Below are 23601 nucleotides of genomic sequence, written 5' to 3'. Positions count from 1 at the left end.
TACCTAAATCTGTCATAATTGCCTTCCAATACATCTTCCTCTGACGCACCAAATATTGAAAATGAGATGACTCTTTGCTGGGAGCTTTTCTACTGAATGTCATTTTTCTGTTTTCGTAACTTGATGGTAATAACTGGACGACCTGTAGTTAAATGCATCTCAATTTCTCTCACTTATTTTTCCTAATCACCACATGGAGCCTTCAGTGCTCAGAGGTGTGATTAGATTTAACCTGCCATCATATCTGAAGAACTTTCCGTACAACATATTATACATTGCAGGAATTATAGATGTAAATGGTGGATCTAAGCGTAATATATGTATATGTTAAGATGAATTGCTCTAATGCCAAAGTTAACTCCTGTTTATTTTTTTTTCTGGTTTTAACAGAAAGACTGGAGAGCCCCCACTAATAAATGGCTGGATTCCTTACCTTGGGAAAGCTTTGATTTTTAGAAAAGATGCTTACAAATTCTTACTGGATCAGCAAAAGAAATTTGGAGATATTTTCACTGTACATATTGCTGGTGAGAAATATTTTAGTATGTATCTTTATTTTTTTCATCAGTGAGGTTAAATACTAATCCAAATGTTTAGTTTAGAACCTTCCTTAACCCAAAACATTTTTCTCTAGCATAGACCCATAAAAATCCCTCAAATTTACATCTATTGTAGGCATAATAATTATCTTTAAAATATCACTACCAGTGTGTGGATTTATTTGCATCTGTAAGTATATATGTATTTTGACAGATTTTTTAGGTATGTAGTGTATGAAGATAGATTTTGCCAGCACATTTAATTGAGTATTGGTGGTTTTTTTCCTAAAGAAGGGAGAACTAACATCATCTTGACATTGCACAGAAAAATATCAGATTAAATTTAGAAAACACTTAAGAAAAAAAGTGGAGAATTTGTTCTCACACATTTTACAACTGGTTGACAGGAACACAAGGGAATGAATGACATATTGACTTAGTGATACAATCAGGACTGGAACGTAGAAACTTCCCGTTGCCAGCCTCTTACTCTGATCATGCTTGCTGAAAATAACAATATAATAAAATATGATATAACCTTGCTGCTTCCTGTATTTATAACTGTATTACTGAGCTAGATTGCGAATAAACATTTGAGTGATTTCACACAGACACTTAGCTGTGGAAGGAAAAACGTAGAAGAAAACTAAAATCCTGAATGAAAGATAAATATGTAAATTTCCATCTATCTGTAGAAATCTATCTTTTACTGAAGTCAATATAAAATCCAGTATTTTCTTATGTTCAGAAGGGCAACCTCTTATTAATAGAGATGGTTATAATCATCTTCTGTACCTTTACACACAGATATCCTTGTTCAAATGATCAACTTTAGTCTATATAATTTTTAGTTATTCCTGTAGTTTTAGGGAGTTTGAAACAAAAATATTAACTGGAAGTTATGAAGTTTGCTTTTTAATTCTAGGACAGTAGCATTATGCTTTATATTTCCATATAAGCAATATTTTGGAATGAAAATTTTTTTTTTAAAGCCAACTAATTTAATTGCAAGCCATGTGTTTAATTAATAAAAGTTTTTCCCTTTAAAAAATATGTCTTTTTGTTCCTTTGGAAGAGAATTTTTACTGTGTTAAATATGTGATTTTTCAATATTTCACTCAGGATTTTTTTTTTTTTGGATACTGGTATGATTCGATTTTTTGCAACTTGAAAGTGAGTTTGGCACAGTACAAAAGCAACTCTTGTTGAAATACAGTCTTTTTTATTGTTAATTTGAATTCACACTGTAATAGTTTTGGCTTCTTACAAATACAGATTAATAACTGTAATTCAGATATTATCTTAGTGCATTCATAAAATGGATACAGTCATACTTCAGAATCTTAAAAGTGTTTAATCAAATATTTATTGCTTTTGCCTCTTTATTATTCTATGTAAGACTGTGTTTAGAAGTTTGTGTTTAAGCAATCTATGAGTGCAGTATAGTTTCAGAAATTTCTATTTCCATGACAAACCAAATTCCATCTCAGATAATCCCCCTGTGTTCAAGTGTTTTGGGCCAAGCCTCCCTTCTTGATAAAGACTGAAGTAAATGGAGTTAGTTCTGAATATCATTTAACTCTTGTTCATCTCAGGGAAATGTTTGATTTTGTGAATTCATCACAACAGAGACGCTACTTTAAGTTCTCTTTTTCGGTATAAAATTGCTGATCATCAGGACTTCACTGAAGAGAAATAGTTTGTCATCCTCAAGTCAGGGAGGAAACCAAAGCTAGTTAGTATCTCCTATTGTGTCTGATCTGAAGGCGCACAGGATTTCTGTATGTCTTACTGATTTGACAAAGATGATGTTTCTGCGCTCGGCAAACATAGCGTAGCCAGCTGTATGTGGACTATCATTACTTTACCCCCCTGGTGGATGTCTAAAGGTCCTGTCAAAAAATTCTATCAATATATATTGTTCTAATTATTGGTTCTCAAACTAGCTCATTTGGAAAATGCGGAACGATGCTTGAAGTTTCTGGCATTGCCCCGTACTGGTAATGCGATTTTGCTGATTGTACTTTCCCATGTGATGAGCAAATGATTGTCATCCCTAAAAGTCGCAAGGGACATGGATGTCATCTTAATAAAGAAATTAAAAAGCACATCTTTCTATGAGAAACAATGTAAATTCCTGACCTGTCGCAGAAAATAGTTCTCTAATTGGTTTTGTGTGGTGGTGCAGCAGAATCGTTTTCCCCAAACGTCATGCCAGCGCAGCACCACTGTACATCATTGTCAGCAGTTCAGCAGAATCTCCCTAATAAGAGGACGATTACGTAAATGCGATAGTCTTGGGGGGAAAAAAAATAGATCAGAAAAGAAAAGAATAAGGAGGGGAATGAGAGAGAGAGTCTGTGGCATTGAGATGATCATACTTCCCAACCCTCTCTGCTTGTTAAGGGTCAGCAGCATAGGCAGAGGGCTAGGTAAGAACTTAAAGAGCTTGAAACAGTTTTGTCATTGTTTCTTGGGATTAAACTTTGTGTCCTTTTCCTCCCAAACTGATAGGAGTGATAATGAACCCTGCAAGATTCTCTGTGAGACTGACTCACCTTTTTAAATAAGATAATCTTAGTGGTTTTGCTAAGCATGTTTGCCTTTTTGAATCCTGCTGCTAAGTCATTCTTTTCTTTAAAGCATGATACACTTACAGTAACATATCACATTTTTCTCTTGTAGGCAAAAGGTAATTTACATTAACTCCTTACCAGGCTGAAGCCTGCTGCAAGCATTACCGAAATAACATCCATCATTAGATGCCATCTGAAATGCTTGTCTTTCATCATTAGCATTAAAATTCTCCAGAATGCATTATTAGAGTAATTTCTTAACTATCATACAGATACAGCTTCTGTGCTCAGATTTACCAAAGTTGACAATTTTCATATTTTCCACATCAATCTTCTATTTCTAGGAAGAAATTATATGGAGATAACCAGGCTATTTGCAGCATGGGTGTAAAGCAGAAGGAAGAATTGGACAATGAAGTATGAATTCTCCCTAGCCATTTAAAAAAATCAGAGGGCTTTTTGCAAAAACAAGGATACATCTCTTGCTCTGACTTGTTTTTATTGTATTAAATAAAATAGCTCAGTGACTTAAACTATTGTGAATTAGACTGTGACATTTCTGTACATATCTACTAAATTTTTGGTGTTGAAGGGTTTTCTTTACAAGCTAACAGGGAAAGGCTTAGTCTCTAGTGATTTCTATATAAATACATTTAATATTTAATTAAGGCTACCTGATTTGTGGAGATTCTAGTATGCCTCCATTTTTGGCTGATTTGGCATTACCTTTTCTAGTTCTGTGGTGGAAACTCACGGCTATCAAGATTTTGGATTGGTTTCAGAAAGGTTACTTTCCAAGGATTCTCTTAGCATTAGCTGCAGTGGAGAGATAGGGGAGTAGAGGAGGAAGCTGCATTTTAAAATACCAAATAATAACTGAAAACTTTATGAAAGGTTTTATTTATTGGTCTCTAACACCATTAGGGACAATCAGTGGGAAGAAACCTCACTGGGGACAAGGACAAGATTTAAAAAGCAAAACTAAAGACCATATTGGCATGTAAAAAATTTAAAATCATAACTTGAGGTGAGAAAGTTTGTTCCACTTCGGATGTTTGCTGTTCAGGGTGTAGAGGAGGTGTTGGGGCATGGTTTTGTAATTAGCAATCTGTTCCTGTATGGAGGAGACCAGGGTAAGCAGTGTAGCCATGTAATGCATCTGTGTGCAAAGATGACTGTAATTGTTAAAGGTTCCCATACTCACTCTCACAACTTCCTAAGCCATTAATTAGCCCTAGGTTTTAGTACTTTTCTAATTAAGAGATCTAAAATTATATTTTCGATGGCATATATAAAGGAGCTGCCTTTGTTATAGGGGGGTTCCACTTTACTGATTATCTAGACCCTTACTAAATGCAACAAGAAATATTTTGGGTTATGTGTTTATATAGGTTGTTGACTTGCAGTGATGTGGTCTGGAGCTTGAAATGATTCTACAAAACGAATTATATTTTGTACATACTTTTTGCTACCAGGAACCTGATGAGAATAATAAAAACACGATCTGTAATATTCTTTTTCTCAGGGACTTTTTTTTTAAAGTATGTGCTAGTTGTGAGTGAGTTTTGATTTAAAATTATTACTAAAATAGTTTGTTTGTCTGAAAACTCATTTGCTGAAAATAATTTTCTTACTTAAAAACGATAAGAATTGATGTGCGTTTGCTAAGTGTCTGATTAAAGATCACAAAGAAACTCATATTTTGCATCAGAAATAAGCAGATGGTGGACAGATGGTTTAAATTAATATTAATTAAAAATCTTAACTTAAATTGTTTACCCTGTAAATGCAAAGTTAAGAAGCCAGCTTTCATCTTTAGGGTTAATAACACTCAAAATCTATTTATTAAAAATTGCTCCAATGGGCATTCTTTCCAAGCTTTGATCACAAAGATGGTAGCTTCAATAAAGAGCGTGAAAGTAGGTGAAAGCTGGAAAGAGAGAGTAATTCTAGGACTCTAAGCAAAGATCCTGCAGAGGTCAAGACTGAAAATTCCTGTTTGCCTCTGTAGTCAGTGGATGTCAAAAAGGGGTACTGAGAATTCAGGACCTCTCATGCTGGTTTCTCAATATTCTTTAAAATTAAATTTACATCTATGGTTGATTATTTCACAGTAAAACAAAATCCATGAGTATTGTGAAAACCTTCGTACACTGTTGACAAAAAAGGGGTTCAAATTCTGTCCTGGTACATCCTTTATATTTACTTACTAGTTCACTGGGATTGCAGTTGATGTAATTGGGAGGGAAATTATGGCAGCTGGTAATTGCAGAGGAAGTCCAGAGTGTACCAAGATACCATAGAGCACTGTGTGTGTATATAAATCAGAATATGAAATAACTGTGATAATTCAGATATCACTATATGGTAACCATGGATACTTGACATTTTTAGTGGTAGTGACTACTTTATCTCTGGACATCTGTCACAGAGCCAAATTTGGTCCGCAGTTAAGCATGTAGTGTTCCCATTAAAATCAAAGGAGATTTGTCCCTTTAGTGAGACAGAATTAGACTGTAAGTGCTGGAAGCTTTGCTCTTTACCTGAGTTTGTGACTGGGATATTTCAAAGAGAAAGTGTACATTTTAATAGGTACCCTTTTTCCCTAATGCACCTCTTCATTCAAGGTAAGAATCAGTAACACTAAATTTAGAACCATCTATAAAGAGCTGAGACTTAATTGAGCTTTGGGAGTGTTAGCATTTTGATTCATGGTAGTTCCTCCAAATACTTTTCTTCAGCAGTTGATTTGAAGTTTAGGGAGAAATTGCAGGACTTCTCTGGCAGGGGCAATTTGAAAAATTGTTTAACTTGATGCAATCCTATCCCTCTGTACAAGGAGCTGAAGATACCACTGTGTCACCTCATTGAGGACCCTGGGAAGGGCAGGAAATTAGTGGTGCACTCTGACAAAATGGATCCTAGTCCTGGGACAGAGTGTGTCCCGCAGTGGAGCCCATGCTAAAAATGGTGCCTGCTGCATTGTGAGCTGTGACTTCACATTCATAAACTAAGATAGTTATGTTATGGGTACTAAGCACATCCTTAACAAAGAGTTAGCAAAGCTTTGGGGGGAGAGAGCCAGATGTGAGAGAAGCTTTAAATGTTGGGGATTGCAGCATGCAGTTAAAGCTGTAACTGACAGATTTTGAGTTCCTGTGTCATCTGCTTGGAAAAAAGCTGCCTAGGTGGCATGTTTTCCACTCCAGCCCCTGTCATTCACTTTTTCTCTGTGCAGGTGAAACATGTGTGTTTCTCGCTTTCTGCTGGTGAAAACCTACAGTTTCCCAGTGTTGCTATTGCTCCACACTGTATTTTCATGAATTAGATCTGAGCAGTAAATGATTTGTATCAAAGCACCACAATTGAAGAGATCGTGCACAATTGTCGGCACAAACAGTAGATCCGTCTACATGGAAATGGCTTCACACATATTTTAGAAGAGCCTGCAAAGTATACACTGATGGAATCTGCATCCTGACAAAGAATATCTAAATAATACTTGTTTCATCCTTTTTTTTTTTCTTTGCAGATTTATTATTTGCTTTGGGTTGGTTTTTTTTCCCTGCATTCTTTTTTTCACAGATTTTGGCTTATTTTCAGTTACTGCTTCTGGAATGTCACCAGATTATAAAAATGCACGTCTCTAATTATTTCCTGTTCTTCTATTCAGGTAGATATATTACCTTTATCATGGACCCGTTTCAATACGTCTATGTCATCCGAAATAGCAAGCAACTTGAATTTCATGAATTCGCTAATAAAATGGCATCCAAAACCTTTGATTACCCAGCCTTGTCAAAAGGAAAATTCCCTGAACTCAAGGAAAACCTTCACAGAATCTACCAGTATCTACAAGGCAAGCCTTTGGATATCATTTCTGACCACATGATGAAAAATCTCCAGGATATATTTGAATGGAAATGCTCACAAGCAACAGATTGGGAAACAGAAAAAATGTACAAATTCTGCTGCTCTGTAATGTTTGAAGCCAGTTTTGTAACACTATATGGAAGAGTTCCTGCTGCAGATGGCCACAAAGTTATTAGTGAAATCAGAGACAAATTTATCAAGTTTGATGCCAGCTTTCCCTATTTAGCTGCAAACATACCAATTGAGTTGCTAGGAGCTACCAAGAAGGTTCGGAAGGAGCTTATACATCATTTTTTACTTCAGAACATGACAAAATGGCTGGGAGGGTCAAAAGTGGTCCAAGCCAGACAAGATATATTTGAGAAATATGAGCTGCTTGGAGATTATGACAAAGCAGGTAGGAAACTTATGAATGATTGCTTGTCTAAAATAAAATAATTTACTATAGACCTTTGAAATAAAAAGGCAAAATGGCGACCTTGAAATTTTTTTATGTTCTTTCTAATTGGCTAATGATAAAATGTTTTACTCTGAAACAACCCTCTATGATAATTGATTTTTTTTTTTTTGTGCTGAGGTGGTAAAACAAGATACTTAATGGTGATAATGAGAAAGATTATAACTGAGCTGCATTTCCTCCCCTTATTCCCCCCACCCCCCCCGACATTACATTTCAAACTATTCTCATTAAGCAGAAAATTAGACTTCAGAAGCCTATTGGTCCTCATTAGCATTCACTGATCCTTGGCTGGGTCTGTGTCCTAACATCTTTTAATTAGCACACTGCAAATCTAATCAGTGTAATAAACGCTATTAATCTTCCTTTTCACTTATTTTCTCCCAGCACATCATTTTGCCTTCCTGTGGGCCTCTGTGGGAAACACGATTCCAGCTACATTCTGGGCCATGTATTATCTTCTGCGGCACCCAGAAGCTCTTGCAGCGGTGCGTGACGAGATTGACCATTTGCTGCAGTCAACAGGTCAAAAGAGAGGGCCCACATATAACATCCACCTCACCAGAGAACAATTGGACAACCTGGTCTACCTAGGTAATTTTTTTTTATCTGTTAGGAAGAGAAGAGGGGCTCTCCCGGCAAACTCGGTTTATCACTCATTTCTGTTTACTGAGAAGGTGGAGGACACAGCTGCCTAATTGACATAATAACACCCATTTACATCAATTATAAATTATGTAGTTTATAGCTGTAGATACTCTCATTGCATGTAAACATTAAAGCCTAGGTAATTAACTATGCAAGGTATGCAAAAGGCTAAATCGAAGCTTTGCAATTATTTGAAAAAAAGTTGATGCCTATTAAGTTGTTTGATTCTGAGCATCTGCCGAAGTGTTAACACATTTCAAATACTTCTGTATGGTACTGCCAAGAAAGACCCTTTTCTGAGATTAAAGTGGGATTGTGTATTTAAACTGCAAATGTATTTTATCCGCAAGCAATTTCTTTCTTTCTCTCTTTAACAAAACAAAAAAGGCTTCTAAGGCATGCTTCTGTTGGGCAATGCCTCAAAATAAAATAGAAGAAGATAAAAATTAGCAGAGGAGAAATGGTGTTTTCAGTACCTTATTCAAAAGAGGGAGCTTTAAGGGAGCTACACATCTTCCAGTTCTGGATCCAGGGTTCAGAGGGAGGCCCTTGCCAGTTGTCATTGGAAGTTTGTTTGAGGAGCTGTATAGGCCTTCAGAGCATCAGCTCTTGGTTTCACTTCATTTGGTAGTGCACAGACACTGGCAAGAGAAATGGTGAAAATAGCCCAACGGAGAAAAGAGGGTGTAGCAGGTAGGTACCAAACCTTTAAACATCTGTAAGTCTCCACATGTAGTGTTAACAAAGGGAGACAACAGCTGATTAAAAGATTAAAGGTTCAATAATCCTCTGTTTTTAAATATCAAAACCAATCCTGTGTTCAAAACAAGCTCATGTCCATAGGTCTTGGTAGCTTATGACCTGAACTGATGCTCCACTCTTAAACAAAGCTGTGTCAAGGGATGGTGGTGGAACATTGCATTCTGTGCCTGGTTTGGATCCTTGTAATAGCTGCCATTCTCCAAGATCATCCAGTGTGGCATGTCTCAAGAATCTGCGTGCAAGCTTGATTTGATTAATACAAATATAAAATTGAGTCTGATCTGTTTCCTTTGTGTTAGAGCATTAATATTAATCTTATATATTGTGAGTCTACTGAGTTGGTTACATCCGCAGTCATGGCTGTTTTGATGCAGATTTATCTCTAACCAATGGAGAATGTTTTTGAAATACAAAAGGTATTGGATGACAATTTGGGTGAGTAACATGATTTTGTAAGCATTTAATGGACTTCTAAGGTACATGGGTAAAACTACTTAGTGTCAGAGCTAGCATACACCAATAAATAAGTTATCAAGAAGATCAAAAGAGAATTTAGTTTCTATGTATAGAGTGAGATAGGAATGGCCAAAAAAAAGGAGGCGGGGGGTGGGGGGGAGGGGAAGGCTTCCCAAAAGTGTAGGAACAAGGAAAATAAAACTATGTAGTTCACTGAAACCATCTGGTGCAAAATAGTATGAACAGTTTTAAAACGTTAGCTGTGTCATTCCTCTGCTTCTTGAAATCTTGAGTACCTTGGTAGCATTTGATTTATGTGTTGAGAGGGAAGTGCTGCATCCTACATTGTAGTATTCTTGTAACACTTTTGTTAAATTTTATAATCATGTTAAACATAATGTGATATGAACAGAAGCTAGATTTCTATTCTTCTGGCACTTAAGTCATAAAGGGCTGGATACTGTCCCATAAAATAATAATATAGAAAAAAATCTGTACCATAAGAGAATTAGAGTCATGCTTCAGTGGAAAAGGGAAAGAAATGTTTTGTTAATAAATGTGTAGGAGGGACGAAAGTCCCAAATTGCATTGCTTGCACACCAAAAGCTCCCCAGTTGCAGGAAGGCCACTGACCCCAAACCTCCAAGACTGAGCTTTTGCTCTTTCCGTTCCTTCTGTGCCAACCCGGAGCATAGGAAACTGGGATTGTGTCCCCGCTCTCGAGTGAGGCAGACCAGGTGGGATGCTTGCATGTTCATCACCTTGTCATCTCATTCTCCTGTTTTAAGCACTCTGATTCTCCGTCCTCTTTTTGGCCTACTATAACAAGAGACTTTTTTTGATTCTTCGTGCTATAGAGAAGAAGCACAAATTGCTAAAAGAATTTCTCAGGAAGTAGCATTGTTGTTATGGTCAGATTGTTTGGGTCTAGGGAGCAACACAGCCTGATTTACTCCTAAATTCTATGCTCAGGTACATGTTTATGTCATTCAAAACAAAACAAAACAAAACAAAACAAAATGCAAAGCACATTCAACCCAAAATCAAACTAGCAAATTTTGGCCCTGATTATCTTTTTCTGATGGCATTTCTGGGGCAGCACTCTTTGTGTTGTCTGCGTAACACAATACAATCCCAAAATCCGAACATATTTATGTGCACAGAGATGTGTACATTATTAGACATTGCAGCTCACAACAGAGCTCTAATATGGTAAAGGACACGTGAAAATGGTCTGTCAGTTAAACTGGTTATAATGGAAATGCCAAGGGTAAAGCAGAGATGTACTTAGTGCATGTTTAATGCTAGGCATGTTTAGTCAGTTCGTTTGTTTAATATTAGTCCATTCATTTATATGGTGAAGTATTCTTGCCCCAGGTCATTGCCGAATCCCAAATATTCGTACAAAAAGAGCACAGCTTGAAAAATTGTTTTGTACACAAGAAAGCGTAGGGACCCAAAATGAGCTAATACAGAGTGTGTAGTTGTAACACAAAGGCTAAGCATTAAAATTGAATTGGAAGGAATAAATATATTTTTCTGGAATGGGCTGGGCAGTACCATTTAGTTCTGAGTAAGATGCAAATGTTCTTGTTTCAGATTATCGTTTATGTTGGCACACCGTGATGTCCATGGGTAAATGACCCCCCCAAATATTTGCATACTCAATAGCTATTTTCCTACAATACACTCTAATAATTATTGCACCCTATTACCTGCTCTGTGTTAGTGTAAAATTAACAATCCATTACTGCACAATAAGTTTTATAAAACATTTACAGATAGAGATCATGTTTAATTAAAATTAACTTGCCTACGAAAGCCAAATGCACTTATGATTTGCAATGACCTTTTATTACCTGCAGTCCCTTGTTTTGGCTGGATGATTGACAGCTTGCTGTTTGGCTACCATGTTGTATTTCAGCTGACAAGACTTTTCATTTTAACTCAATTTGCCTGCCTATCACAAGCTGGTGGCAGGCCAGGCTCAAGTCACCCAGCTTTGCCTCAGCAGCTTGCTCTATTTCTCATTAGTACGCATTTATTCAGTGGAAATTGGAAGACAAATGCTTGAAGGCATGTGAACTAAGTATAGCAAATTAGGGTTTAAAGACTGAATATTTATAAGTATATTGAAACAGTTTTTAAAAAAAAAAGTCTAGAATGAATTGGAAGCTGAGTGCTAGCTTTAGTATAAGAGAAATGAAGAGAGAAGTGGGAGGATTCTAAGAATAACAATACTATGAGAGATATCTCTCTCTCTTCCCCCCTCCTTCTCTCTCTAGAAAACATGTAAAATCTCTCTGACAACACCTTATCAAACAACAGCCTGGCTTCTTTATGTAGCGCTTGCACAGTGAAGTTTAGCATCTCATGTGTGTAAGAAGGGGGGAAAAAAATGAGGGTCATGTTCATTTGCTGCTTGGTTATCCCTTGGTATGCTTTAAATTGCCTTGTTTGTTCGGCACAAGCACAGAAACAGATGTTGCTCTACCGTGCTGGATAATTTACTGTACCTCACGGTGCAGAATGGAAGGCCTCCCAAGCTACCCAGCTGGTCTGTCAGCAGCAATGGCTGGTGTCTGCTGAACTATGACAACTGCAAGTAAAGGCTGCAGTTTTATTGTGCAGTTGTCATTCCTCTCAATGTATAGCTCTGGCATTTGTGGAAAGCTGACTGTCTATTTTTTTAATGCGAGCCCGCAAAGCCATATAAGCTCCATTCTCCTTTGTTGATCATAATGTGACTCATTACTTTTGTCATCTAATGATTATCAGCATGATCGCTCAGAGCAAGAGCCAAGCTCGCCTTCCACACATAACTGGTACTGGAAGGTAAAACAGATTTGTCATTTACGATCTGACCGCTAAGCCACACTTTGTGCTCCATTATTGTGATTAACTTCTGCATAAGATATGCTGCCCAATTGTCATTTGAGATCCGGCAGCAGGCAGGGACTGCCGCGCTTTCTGGGAGGATGTCCGCCAATAGGATGTGACCGCATTGCTTGGGTGGTTAAATGTAAACCTGCTATTTTGCCACAGAACTTTATAAATATTTCTCTTTTTTTCCCCCTCTTTCCCTTTTCCTCATTTGATTTCTGCCATCTCTACATATGTCACCACCACTTCCAAATGGTGGACTGGTACAAAGCTACCAGCTTCATTTTCTGCAGGTTGAAGGCAGTCTTGAGCCGAGGCTGAACCCTTCCTTTGTACCGCGTAAAGTTTTGTTGCCAGAGCGCTGCCAGTTGAAATCTATCGTGTCAGGTGCCTTGTGGCTATCCGCAGTAGAGGCCATCTTCTGGAACCAGGGTTCTTTTCTGGCTTCGTCACCAACAAGCCGATTTGACTCTGCCTGATTATAGTAACGAAGGCAGTCCAAAAGAATATGCACAGACTCACTGTACGTCACATTGAATCACGGTGCTGGCCACACAAAGCTGACCGCAGCCTCATTTCTTTAGACAAATGCATGCTTAAGGAAAAACCTCCTGCAAGAAAGCATCCAGGGCCACTTTATTTGCTATGCATGCTGCACCAGATTTAATTTTTAGTGAAAGAACGTTTGTTATTATTTTTTTCAGAGGAATCTACACTGGGTAGCTACTGTCTCTAATAAACTAACCTTTTGGGTGCAGCAATGGCAGTGCCTTGGTGAACACTTAGGGAAGGCTTATTTGATATCACAAAACATAAATGAGGACACAAATTGATTATTACATGCAAATGAAACCCTATTTTAGGCTATTTTTCACACTAATGATTAGAAGGAATCAAGTTACATATAACAGTGCCCATACACACTGGTGAAAAAATAGTCAGTTTTGATTACAAAGTGAGAGATGCAGCCCTAGACAGGAGCTACATGCTGATATACATGCTATCAGAATGATTTATGCAAATTATGCATATTATTCCCAAAGGAATTCCTCCTCAAACTGCCAGGATAAATTGCCGGAAATTAGCCATAAAATCTGTCGTGCTAGGAGCAAAAGGTGAAGGCCACTGGGAAAGCAAGGACATTCAGCTTCTGGAGCCTTCCAGAATGTGATGGTGGAGACAGAAATCTTGCTTTCCCTAAACCTAAAAGGACTATGTTTTGTTTCCTCTAGGCCAATTAGAAGTGTCTTTCTCTCTTAAAATTACTAGGCAGATAATGAATTGCTTTCATTCACGCTGACCACAACAGACACTATAATTTGGCAGCATTGTGCATTGAAAAGAAAGTACATTTTTAAATTCTCAGAATGACTACAGAATTAGCAAGCAGAATATTTCTAATGTGTAGTCCTACCATTAAATGCAGCATCCTACAAAAGGCAAGCTAAACAGCTCCATGGATGCTTTTGCCGGTATATGTTTGCAACCACCAAAATATATGTAAATGTAAAAAGTGTTCATGCCTTTTGATTGCGTTGTTTTCAACACGATGCCTGAATAATGACTTTCCACCCAAAACTTGGTGCTGCTTACAACCAACAGGATTCCTCATCACCATCAGTGAGAATCACTTTGGAATGTTCAGCATCCCGAGTGCCCCACCCCAACTCTGTGGGGTTGTGTATGCCTCCTCCTGGCCTCTGCTATATGTTTGTTTCTGCTTCTGTGGATTTTTCCCTTTTTTTCTCCTTTAGCCTGCCCAACTAAACTCATGGAGAATCAGCAGCTGTAGCCATGTATAACTTCCAGTCATCTCCCATATTTCTGATGCTTCCTCCCTCCCCCTTTTGTTTAATCGCAGAGAGTGCCTTAAACGAGAGTTTAAGAATGTGCTCATCCTCCATGAACATCCGCATCAGCCAAGAGGATTTTGTTCTCAAGCTTGAAGGGAATCAAGAAGTCGTTTTGAGGAAAGGAGACTGGATAGCCCTTTACCCGCAGATTTTGCACATGGACCCTGAGGTCTATGAAGATCCTAAGGTAAACATTCAGCTGGTGCTACCTTCCTACTCCAGGCACATCGAAGCAGCCAAGCCTTTTGTGATCTGTGGGTTGTTTTGTTTTTTTTACTGCTGTTCCTTCTTGTGGAACAAATCTTCCTAGTTTCAGCTGTATTTTCTAAGGCCCTGCAGGTCAAAGGATTCACAGCCTGAAGAGAGAAATATGGTGATGAGACTGACTGGACTGCTTTCAAAGGAATTGACAATTGCACATTGACTACCATAAACTTTAGGCTAAATGTGGGCTTTGTTTGGCAGTGGATCATTTGATACCCAAGGAGGGCTGAATAATGGAAGGTGGTTTAAATAGCAAATAATGTGGGCCATTTAGCTAAGTGCCAGCAAAGCATCATTGACTCTCTGAAGCCCTATAATAGCAGTGTCTTACTTGAGCCTTATGCTTTTTCACCTCCCTTCCTAGGGATTCACCCCTACTTGATCAATTAGAGTGTTGTGAACTTGAGACTGTAAAGCTGTTGCTCTGCAGTGGAGCTCCGAGGGTAATAGTGTCATCTCCTTGTATTTTTCTCTGACGCTCAAGTTAATGAATATCAAAGACTTGAAATTAATCCACCCTGCCTCAGCTGTAATACAGCTTCAGAAGTTCACCACCTGCATGCAAATTGAATAGTCCTCCTCTCAGCTAGGTTGCTCCCCAGATTGCTGTGCCCAGCCCAGGGTTCCACAGAGGAAGAGCAAGAAAGAGCAAGGGTGCACGCTGAGGCTGTTAAATGTCTTGTCTGCCTGAGACACAAGAGCTTGTACCTCATCCATTCCTCACCCCTATTTTCCTAAGCAAATGGCTGTCTCCCAGCCATGCTGATTTCCATCCTTGGCATTTGAGCTAAAGAAGAAAGGAACTGGATTTTTTTACATGTTTATAGAAAGCCCATGTTAGAGACATTGCTCCGTAAAGCTCTTCCTTTCAGGAATTTAAAGATGAGAGGTTTCAAAGAAAATATGAGATTCAAGTGCCTTGTTGGTAGAGGACAGCATTTCGTTGTGTAGGAACACTGCCAGCCTCAGTGAGAGGAGGTGTGGAGCATGTTGAAGTCAGCAGGAATAAGGTACAGTCACTGGGATGAACACTAGAAACACAAGAATGAAAATTACATTCAAGGGAGCTCTGCTGGCTGTCCCCACCCAAAAATGAACATAAAGCCTGCAGAGAAAACCAGGGGTTTAAAAATAATCCATCTATTGGCAAATAGCTGATTAATATTTTTATCCTTAAAAAAGGATAGATAACAGCTAACAAGTAAGCTTTTTTTTTTTTTTTTTTTTTCATTTTATCCTTAACACTTTATTTTGGAGAACGTTATTGATTTGTCAAAAGTCCATCTGTTTGTTTAGGTCCTAGACCAAAAGCATCAGTGTGGAAACTGATCTCCTCCCTTATCCAATAATTGTCGGAATATATTACCATATTTCCATTGCTTGAATATATCTGCTTAGTATCAGCTCTGCTCAGCTTTCACAGTACAGCTTTAGTTCATATATTTTATCTTTTTGATAGTGAATGAGCAATCCACACATTGCAGTACATTGATTTCAGCACATGGGCCCCTCTCAAAAAGTGGGGAAATCACTGTTCTGTTTGGTTCTTAAAATATGCAGTGTGCTTTCAACAATAACTACTGAGGATCAGATAGAGATGGAGAATGAATTTTTTGAAAGGTGCAGTCTTGAGCTTGTCATGTATTTAGGGAAAACTTTTCCTGGGAAAACAGGCAGCTTGACGAGATAATTTTGTAGCAATGCTTTTTCTCCTGGATACATAAATTTAAGTTCAAGCTATCTTGTGCCTTGGCACCATATTGTGTAAGTGTAAGCATATATTTCTGACCTCTTTCTCCACCCATTAAGGCCTAAATAAATTAGTCAGTTTTATATAAAGTATATAAGTAAATCCCTAAATTCTACCTCTAATAGTTATAGAGCTCAGTAAATGAACTCTGCAAAACCCATAGAGTAAATATCAGGAAACCCTGCAGGAAACCCTCCGTGGTGACTTCCCAAACAAAGCTAAATACAGTATGTGACAGAAAGAGACTTAGATCAATCACAGGAGTTTGCTCAGTTTTCATAATACTTGTAGCAGCTTGTCCACACAGAGCTTCACTGCCTGTTTTTTGCTCAGTGTCCTGACCTTTTACTTTCTGATAGACACCATGTCTCTTTCAGGAGACCATGTGCATGGCTGAAAGCTCCTTCATTTTTAAAAATTAGTCTTTGTTTAGCCAGTGAACTAGCTCATAAGGAAACGCTACTCAACCCAACGGCCTTCAGTAGCACTGAGTTTGATGTCACTGTCGTTGGCTACATTCCTGTCTCACACTTGTTTTCTGTTTTCCCTATTCCTTAGACAGCAATTTATTTTTTTTTTTTGTTAAAAGCAATTACAAGTCTCAGAAAGCTCTTAATATGACAAAAAAAACATAAGGTTTGACCCAGTGTGTCTGTGTGTTCAATAACACAGTTCTTAATTGCTCCAGACACCAGAAGTGCACCTTGTGGAAATGTTTGAGTGAAGTGAAGAGCTCTGAGTTGGGTTTTTAAACTACTGCAGTTCATATTTAGCAGTGCTTTTTTAGACCAGCAGGATTTAGAATTCAGGAAGTAAATCTTACGGTATTCTGGGCTTTCGTTTGTTACTGTGCTGCTTCAAATCGAGCAATAACTTCCTGGCAGAAAAAAATAAAGGCGTGCTTCTTTTTTGGCTGGGGTGTTCAAAGAGACTGAAAAAAATTACTTGTCAGTACAAGCAGACATAGAATCACCTTTATGTTTGTGGAAAATCCAGGCTTCTGCCATTTAGTGAAACAAGATCCTGTTCTTCAGCATCCAAAGTTGCATCCCCTCCAGTGCACCAAGTACTTGTTCCCTTTCTCAGTGACCACCTCCCCTGATATTTGTTTCTTAACAGCAAGACCTGGAGTGCATGATTTTCAGAGCCTTTAATCTAACGGGTAGATCAGTATCAGTGTATTTTTAATGGTGGTGTGGGGTTTTTTAATCAGTTGAGGTCGGCTTCTGTCTGACTGACTTGTTCCCAGCCAGCTCCAAATGGCTGCTGCTATAGCAGATGTATGCAAAGCAGGACAAATGCTAATGAGTGACCATAAGCAAGAAGTGCCTGTCATTTTTATTCAAAGCATGCAGGAGGGTTTTGTAAGTGGTTAATTTGCCATTGACTGAGTGAGGATGCCAGATCTCCTTCATTCAAAAACACAAATTATCTCTAAACGGGGATCCTGCTACTCAAAAATAGTCAGAAATATGTTCAGTTTATGGAATGTGGGTTACAAGTGTGACCTCAAGCCTTACTTGAAAATGGTCATATATAATGGTCAGTCACTGGCATTGTCCTGTTTTGCTCACAGCTTCTGCAGCAAAATATTTCAAGGTAAGATGTGACAAATTAGGCAGCAACCATCTCCAACTGAAAGGAAAACTGACTGCAAAGCATTGGAGTTTTGAAATAATGTGCACCTTTTACTCTGTGCACATTGTATGGTGCAAAAGAAGGATGGATTTTGCTCTAGCTTACAAGAGCAAAATTGGTGCAATGCATTAATTTATTCATAGGCATTTTCAGAATTTGGCAGATTATCCTTATTCATGATGTATGTACCACACTGAGTGCGCATGATGCTTTACAAGAAAATTGTCCTTCCACTAAGGTTCATTGTCCCTGCTACAAAGCAGTCAAAATCTAATTACAATCAATATAGGCCAGACACTCAGTGGATGAAATGTGGAAGTTGAAGGAGCTTGATGTAAAAGGACTAAGCTAAATAAGTGGATTTAAAAGGTGTTCTTTGCAGAGAAGATAATGTGAGTTAATGAAACTTGAGGGAACCAACTAAAAAGAAGAAGCTGTCAGCTTCATGTCTTCCTCTTTATCTTATTTTCTGGGTTTCAGATGCGTTACCATTGTGCAAAGAAAGCAGTTCATGTAACCGCCTTGTTAGATATCACGCTGTCTCTCTCTTTCGTTTTCAGGAGTATAAGTTCGATCGATACATAGAGAATGGCAAGAAGAAAACCACATTCTACAAAGCAGGAAGAAAACTGAAGTATTTCCTAATGCCCTTTGGCTCTGGGATCAGCATGTGTCCAGGGAGGTTCCTCGCAATGAATGAGATGAAGATGTTTCTTTTCATACTATTGTCTCATTTTGATGTAGAACTAGCAGAAAACAAAGCTGTCAGACTTGATAACAGTCGCATGGGCCTTGGTATCCTCCTGCCAGACGTTGATATTGCCTTTCGTTACAAGCTGAGGTCCTTAAGAAATTGAGCAGTTGCCTGTATGCTTTCCACTAATCTCCATGTTTTCTCTGTTTCATCACTCAGCTTTATATTTTTGGAAACATTTTCTTTTCCCTCTCTGCTTTTACCTCCTTCCTCTTTGTTTCTAAGGAGAAAAGCCATTGGGCTGGAGGTAGAGACCAGATGCAGGGATGTGCAACCTCAATTTGTCCTGCTGGAGTTGTGAGAAGTGAGGTGACATGACAAGAGTCAGGCCAAGTAAATAGCCCAGCATCTCTCCAAGGTGCATCCCCATACTCATGGCTGTGAGATGAGCAGGATGTACAGGGAGGACAAATCCAGGCCACTTACATGGGAAATGGGCTCAGCAGCCCTCTGTCACAGTGTTAGATTGGGAGGTCCCATACACCCATCATCTAATGAAATATCAGCATCCGCTCATAGAAGCATAATAACAAGAAACGGCGAGCTTATTTCTAGAGGATGAGAGAATGTCTTGTGATTATTATCCTAACTTTATATTTACTTTATTCCTTTTATGGTCTTGAGAGTCTTAGCCCTTTATTTGGGAGATGTGATGGAAGTTGTGGGGGGTGGGGGAGGATGATTTGCAAGAATGTCTTACTGAGAACACATTTCTAACTTCAGGTTTATGTACTGAGGGTGAATGCTTTGCTTTCTTGCTCCTTTTCTTTTTCCTTTTTTTTTTTTTGTGCAGTGCAAAGAAATTAAAATAGGTGATTCCTTTCCTGCAGTCATTTAAAGTCAGAAGGGAAATTCTGTTGATTTTAATAGGCTCTCGATCAAGCCTAAATTATATGTTTTGGCTTTTGAGTCCCTCAAAAAAGCATGTTCTTCAGGGAGAAAATATATAAGCCTGTTTGAAATTATTCTGTCTCCTCGAAAATTAGCTTCTCTTTCTCTCACTGTTTCTTAGTAACGTTAGTGCATTTATTTTGTCCATTTCATGTGGTTTCTTAATTTCTCCAAAAAGGCAGAAGAGAAAGAGAGTTTCAAGGGCAAGCGTGGTATCTAAAAATGCTTTTTAACATTGCTTTACTTTGCCTAAGTTATGCATAGGCAGAGTAGTGTGACCTGTGTTTGGAAACAGACTTGTCCATCTGTAAATTGGAAATCAGGCTCTTCCCTGGGGCCAAAATCTGAGCAAGTGAAAACCCTGGGCAGCCACAGAAGTTTATACTGGCTGCCCAACCTGCTTCACTGGGTGCCCAGCTCTTGTTTGGAAAATTAATTTCCTGGTGCACAAAATCTGAGATTTTGGACCCTGTCTCTCTTCCCAGCCATCTCTGCAGAGATTGATGAGGATTCCCATGGCTGTCCAGTCTCATTTTGCCAAGATGATAATTGCGATGGCAGAATAGCCACATCTGTGGGCCTAGCCTTGTGTTCCTAAAAGACATCTCTCTTTGGGATGTGTCAGATTAAGGCTTTCAAAATCAGAAATTCTACTCATCTGTAGAACCTATAGATGAAAACTACTACCCACATACTAAGAATTATTTATTGTTATTTGTGTAGAAGCCTGTTCAGTTATTTGTGTGAAGCACATACCCTAAATAAGCATCAGTATCACTAGAAAGACTTTCAGAGATTGGTACAGCCCCATTCCAAATCCTCCAAGAAGAAAATTGTGGTTTTGTGAGATGTATTGGATAAACATTTTCTCTTCATATATAGTATCAATAATGTCTACACATTTGCTGTACACTTAGGTTAAACGGGCTTTGAAGTTGATTAAATACTTTAACTTTACTTAAACATTTAATCAACAACAAAAGCTGATTATTGCTTTGTCCCACAGAATAAAACTGGTTTTTATGGAGACATTCTTGTACTCAGGTTACTTACTCCTGTGGTTACTCTGTGGAAGCTATTCTGTACTCAGCTGCAGCTCACAATCCAGTTTGGACATTAGAGCCTGGTTTACTGAGAGAGGGAATGTTGATATCATTACACTGTTGACTGTATTCCGATGTTGCTTATATATAAGCTGTAAAATGTCTCATGCTACAATTATGATGAGTCCCTCTTTGGCATCCAACTTTAAAACAAACCTGAAGCAACTGTGAAAATAACAGTGGGTATTTGTTTTAAACAGAAGTCTCTTTTTTATAATTGTATTCTATTTTTAGGATTTTGAATTACAGCATCACTGACTGCTGCATAATTTGATAGGGCATAATAGGACTGTGCCAAAAGTACATGCAAATCATTAGTAGTTTGAGATTAATTGCTGATCAATTTGTATAGTATCTGTTCTGAAATTAAAAGAAGAACTAAATTGTCTCCAAAGTAGCAAATTAAATCTGCATGGTATGTTCCATTTAAAAAAAAAAAGAGAGAAAAGGGTCAGACTCTTTCTCAGGACTTGCAGGAAACCTTTATGAAGCCACTTGGAGGCCTTGCATCAGAGTTAGAGAGCACCTCGCAAGAGGCCAGCATTCTTCTGGGATGAAAGTTGTTTGCTTTTTTTGCTTAGGAACCAAATATAATCAAATGCAAAGCAGGGTCTGCCCAGCCTGGCCTGGAATTGTGTCCCTGGTAACCCGGGCTCCGGTAGATTGGTTTGGCTGGTAAGCAATGCATCACTACTACCCTGGCATACCTCAGCTGCTGAGGAAGTAAGCCTCATCCCCATGTAAACTCATGAGAGCTGGAGCTGGACAGAGAGGTTAAGCCCTTCTGGTCCATGTATTCAGCAGCTGAGGAGGGGATATATTGAGAGTCAGTAGCTGGTCTGACCAGGAGTGACTCAGTCTCCATGGAGCACGACTGAAAGGCCCATGGTGTTGGTATTCCTGGTCAATAGGCTGAGACAGCACAGCAGGGTGTAGCATCCCCAAAAGTCTCAGCTGGAGCCAAGCTAGCTGCAGGATGGTGTGCCAAGAAGAGCACGTTTCATTACACAGGGCACAGCACCCTTGTTGGTGACCTCCTCTGCTGCAGGACCCAGGAGTGTGCAGCTCGAGTGTCTGTCACTGGAGCACAAAGAGGCAAAATCATCTAAGCAGAAACAGCAGTGGTGTCTGCCAGCGTTCAGGTGCAGGTGGGGCTGCAGGGCAGGGTGGGGGGAGGCAAACCTGTGCTTCCTTCTCCCACCTCTCCACTTCAGCAGGGGAGCTCTGCCCTGCCAGCCCAGCAGTACCTGCTGGAGGCATCCACAGCCCTGGCAGGTGCAGGGTCAGGCAGGAGGAGCACATGGGTACCCGCTGAATTTCTCTGGTGTTCCCGATGAATTGGTGCACTCACCCATCCATTTGAGATGTGACTCGGCTGGTTGCTACCAGCCTCTGACTGTAAATTGTTGATGTCTATGGCTGTATCAATAGTATCTTCTACTATTAAAAAAAAGCACCTTTTTTCTCATTAAAAATAGGTTTTTTAAGTCAGTATGGTCCTTTATAGCACCCAAGAAGAAAGTTAATTTATCGCGAACTAGTGTGAATGCTAAAACATAATTTTTTAATTATTCTTCGTTTTTTAATTTACAGATTGAATGTCCGCCATTTTCATGCTGGCACCTAGTGCTGCTAGATGCTATTGTAAACTTTTTTAAATGTTCCATTATTTAGGAAACCATCTAGTATTTGTGTACGTGTTTGCAAATTACATTTTCATATCTCTGTCAGTATGTCCTAATGTAATAATACAAAACCATGGAAGAGTTGTTCTTTTGTTTATGCTTTTAAGCCAGCTGCATGTCACTATTTTTGGCACTGCTTTTTTATTAATAATTACTGGTCTGTGAATTTCTCTTGTAGAATTATACATGATCTTTCATCTTGTCATTAGTGAACTTTCTGTCATTCAAGACATTGCCAAGTGCTCTTAATTTTGCAAACTCACAATTTGTATATAGATGAACAGTGGCTAGGTTCTTCTTTAACACTTAATATCCATTGTTCAGGCTCCTAGATAACTAAGGTACTTCTGAGCAAGAAAATCAAAATTTCGTTATTTTAGTAATCTAACATCTTAAAGGAATTTTGTATTTCAAGGGCACAATAAAAAGGAATATATCTATTTTAATATTGGATGATTTTCCATGGTATTTTTTCCAGCTTATGTTTATACTTTTCTCACAGATTCACAACTATTGCTTTAACTTTTTAATTATTATTTCAACATTCTACATTTTTCTGTTACTTGATCTTGACGATATTTCTGTAATAAAAAAAAAAAGCCTTTAATTCAGCAGTGGAATACAGAAACTCCTCTGAATATTGGAAATGATAGTGTCTTTTTTTACCACACCCTCCCCCCCACCATGAAACATAAGCCAGTTCTCATCAGAGGAGGTAAAAAAAGTGATAGTTCTGACATTCTTAGGACATTATTCAAAATTGGTATAAAAATCTGCAGTCATCTAGTGATTCCTAAGTACAACTGCTAGGCTTTTGCTTTTGTAAACCTCCATGTAGTACAAGATGTACTAGCTAAAGTAAAATATTCTGTCTTCACAGATCATTCATTTTAAAAGGGGATATGAATGAAATTGTTACGATACACAGCACTGCACAAGCAAAGCACACCTTGGCTTTACTAGGTATCACTGTGGCTGCTGAGTTCTACGAGTAGGTATTTAATAGGAAGGTTGTAGCCTAAAGACATCGATGTTTCTCCATTCCTTCATGCAGAAATGCTTGTCAGGTATGTCTGCGAGGGTTATTGAAGATACTTCCTGGAGAAGACAGACCTGCAGTATTTTCTGGGTTTGATAAATGTGTGTGTAGCTGTGCAATTGTTTTAACTCCAGGCTATATTAGAAGTTGCTGAAATTTATAAATTAAAAAGTGGCATTGTTCAAGATTCCTTGAAGGGCACATTTCTGAATGAGCTTTCCATAATGATCTGAAAGATAGCTTGAAAGGAAGGAGTTAGTGAGACTCCCTAACACTGTTATTTTATCTAGTATTTGATTTGATACTAGGTACTGTCTTGATGTTATTTGTATAGCAATGTATTTTAAAACTGTTCAAGGTATCAATTTATGCATATGTTTAACTCATATGAATAGGGCTACTCTGACTGCCAGGCTATAGAAAGTGAAGT

The 23601-nt window shown here is 38.4% G+C and overlaps 1 protein-coding gene across 1 annotated transcript; it reads left to right on the top strand.

Moving 5' to 3' along the window:
* Positions 1-394: 394 nt before the first annotated feature.
* Positions 395-18556, top strand: LOC134049503 (cytochrome P450 7B1). The gene is made up of 5 exons (XM_062501989.1): positions 395-527; positions 6789-7385; positions 7833-8039; positions 14056-14234; positions 18260-18556. Exons 2-5 carry the CDS (start codon positions 6809-6811, stop codon positions 18554-18556), a joined length of 1260 nt encoding a protein of 419 aa, XP_062357973.1. The 5' UTR covers positions 395-527; positions 6789-6808.
* The last annotated feature ends 5045 nt before the right edge of the window (positions 18557-23601 follow it).

The sequence above is a fragment of the Cinclus cinclus genome, chromosome 1 (genome assembly GCF_963662255.1).
Source record: "Cinclus cinclus chromosome 1, bCinCin1.1, whole genome shotgun sequence".
Taxonomy (NCBI): Eukaryota; Metazoa; Chordata; class Aves; order Passeriformes; family Cinclidae; genus Cinclus; species Cinclus cinclus.
This window is presented reverse-complemented; position numbering and strand designations above follow the sequence as displayed.

Bases quoted from the DNA above. Each gene is read 5' to 3' on its own strand.
- LOC134049503 (XM_062501989.1), top strand. From the start codon at position 6,809: ATGGACCCGTTTCAATACGTCTATGTCATCCGAAATAGCAAGCAACTT. The intron at 8,040-14,055 runs GTAATTTTTTTT...GTTTAATCGCAG, and splicing joins GGACAACCTGGTCTACCTAG to AGAGTGCCTTAAACGAGAGT. The intron at 14,235-18,259 runs GTAAACATTCAG...TTTCGTTTTCAG, and splicing joins AGGTCTATGAAGATCCTAAG to GAGTATAAGTTCGATCGATA.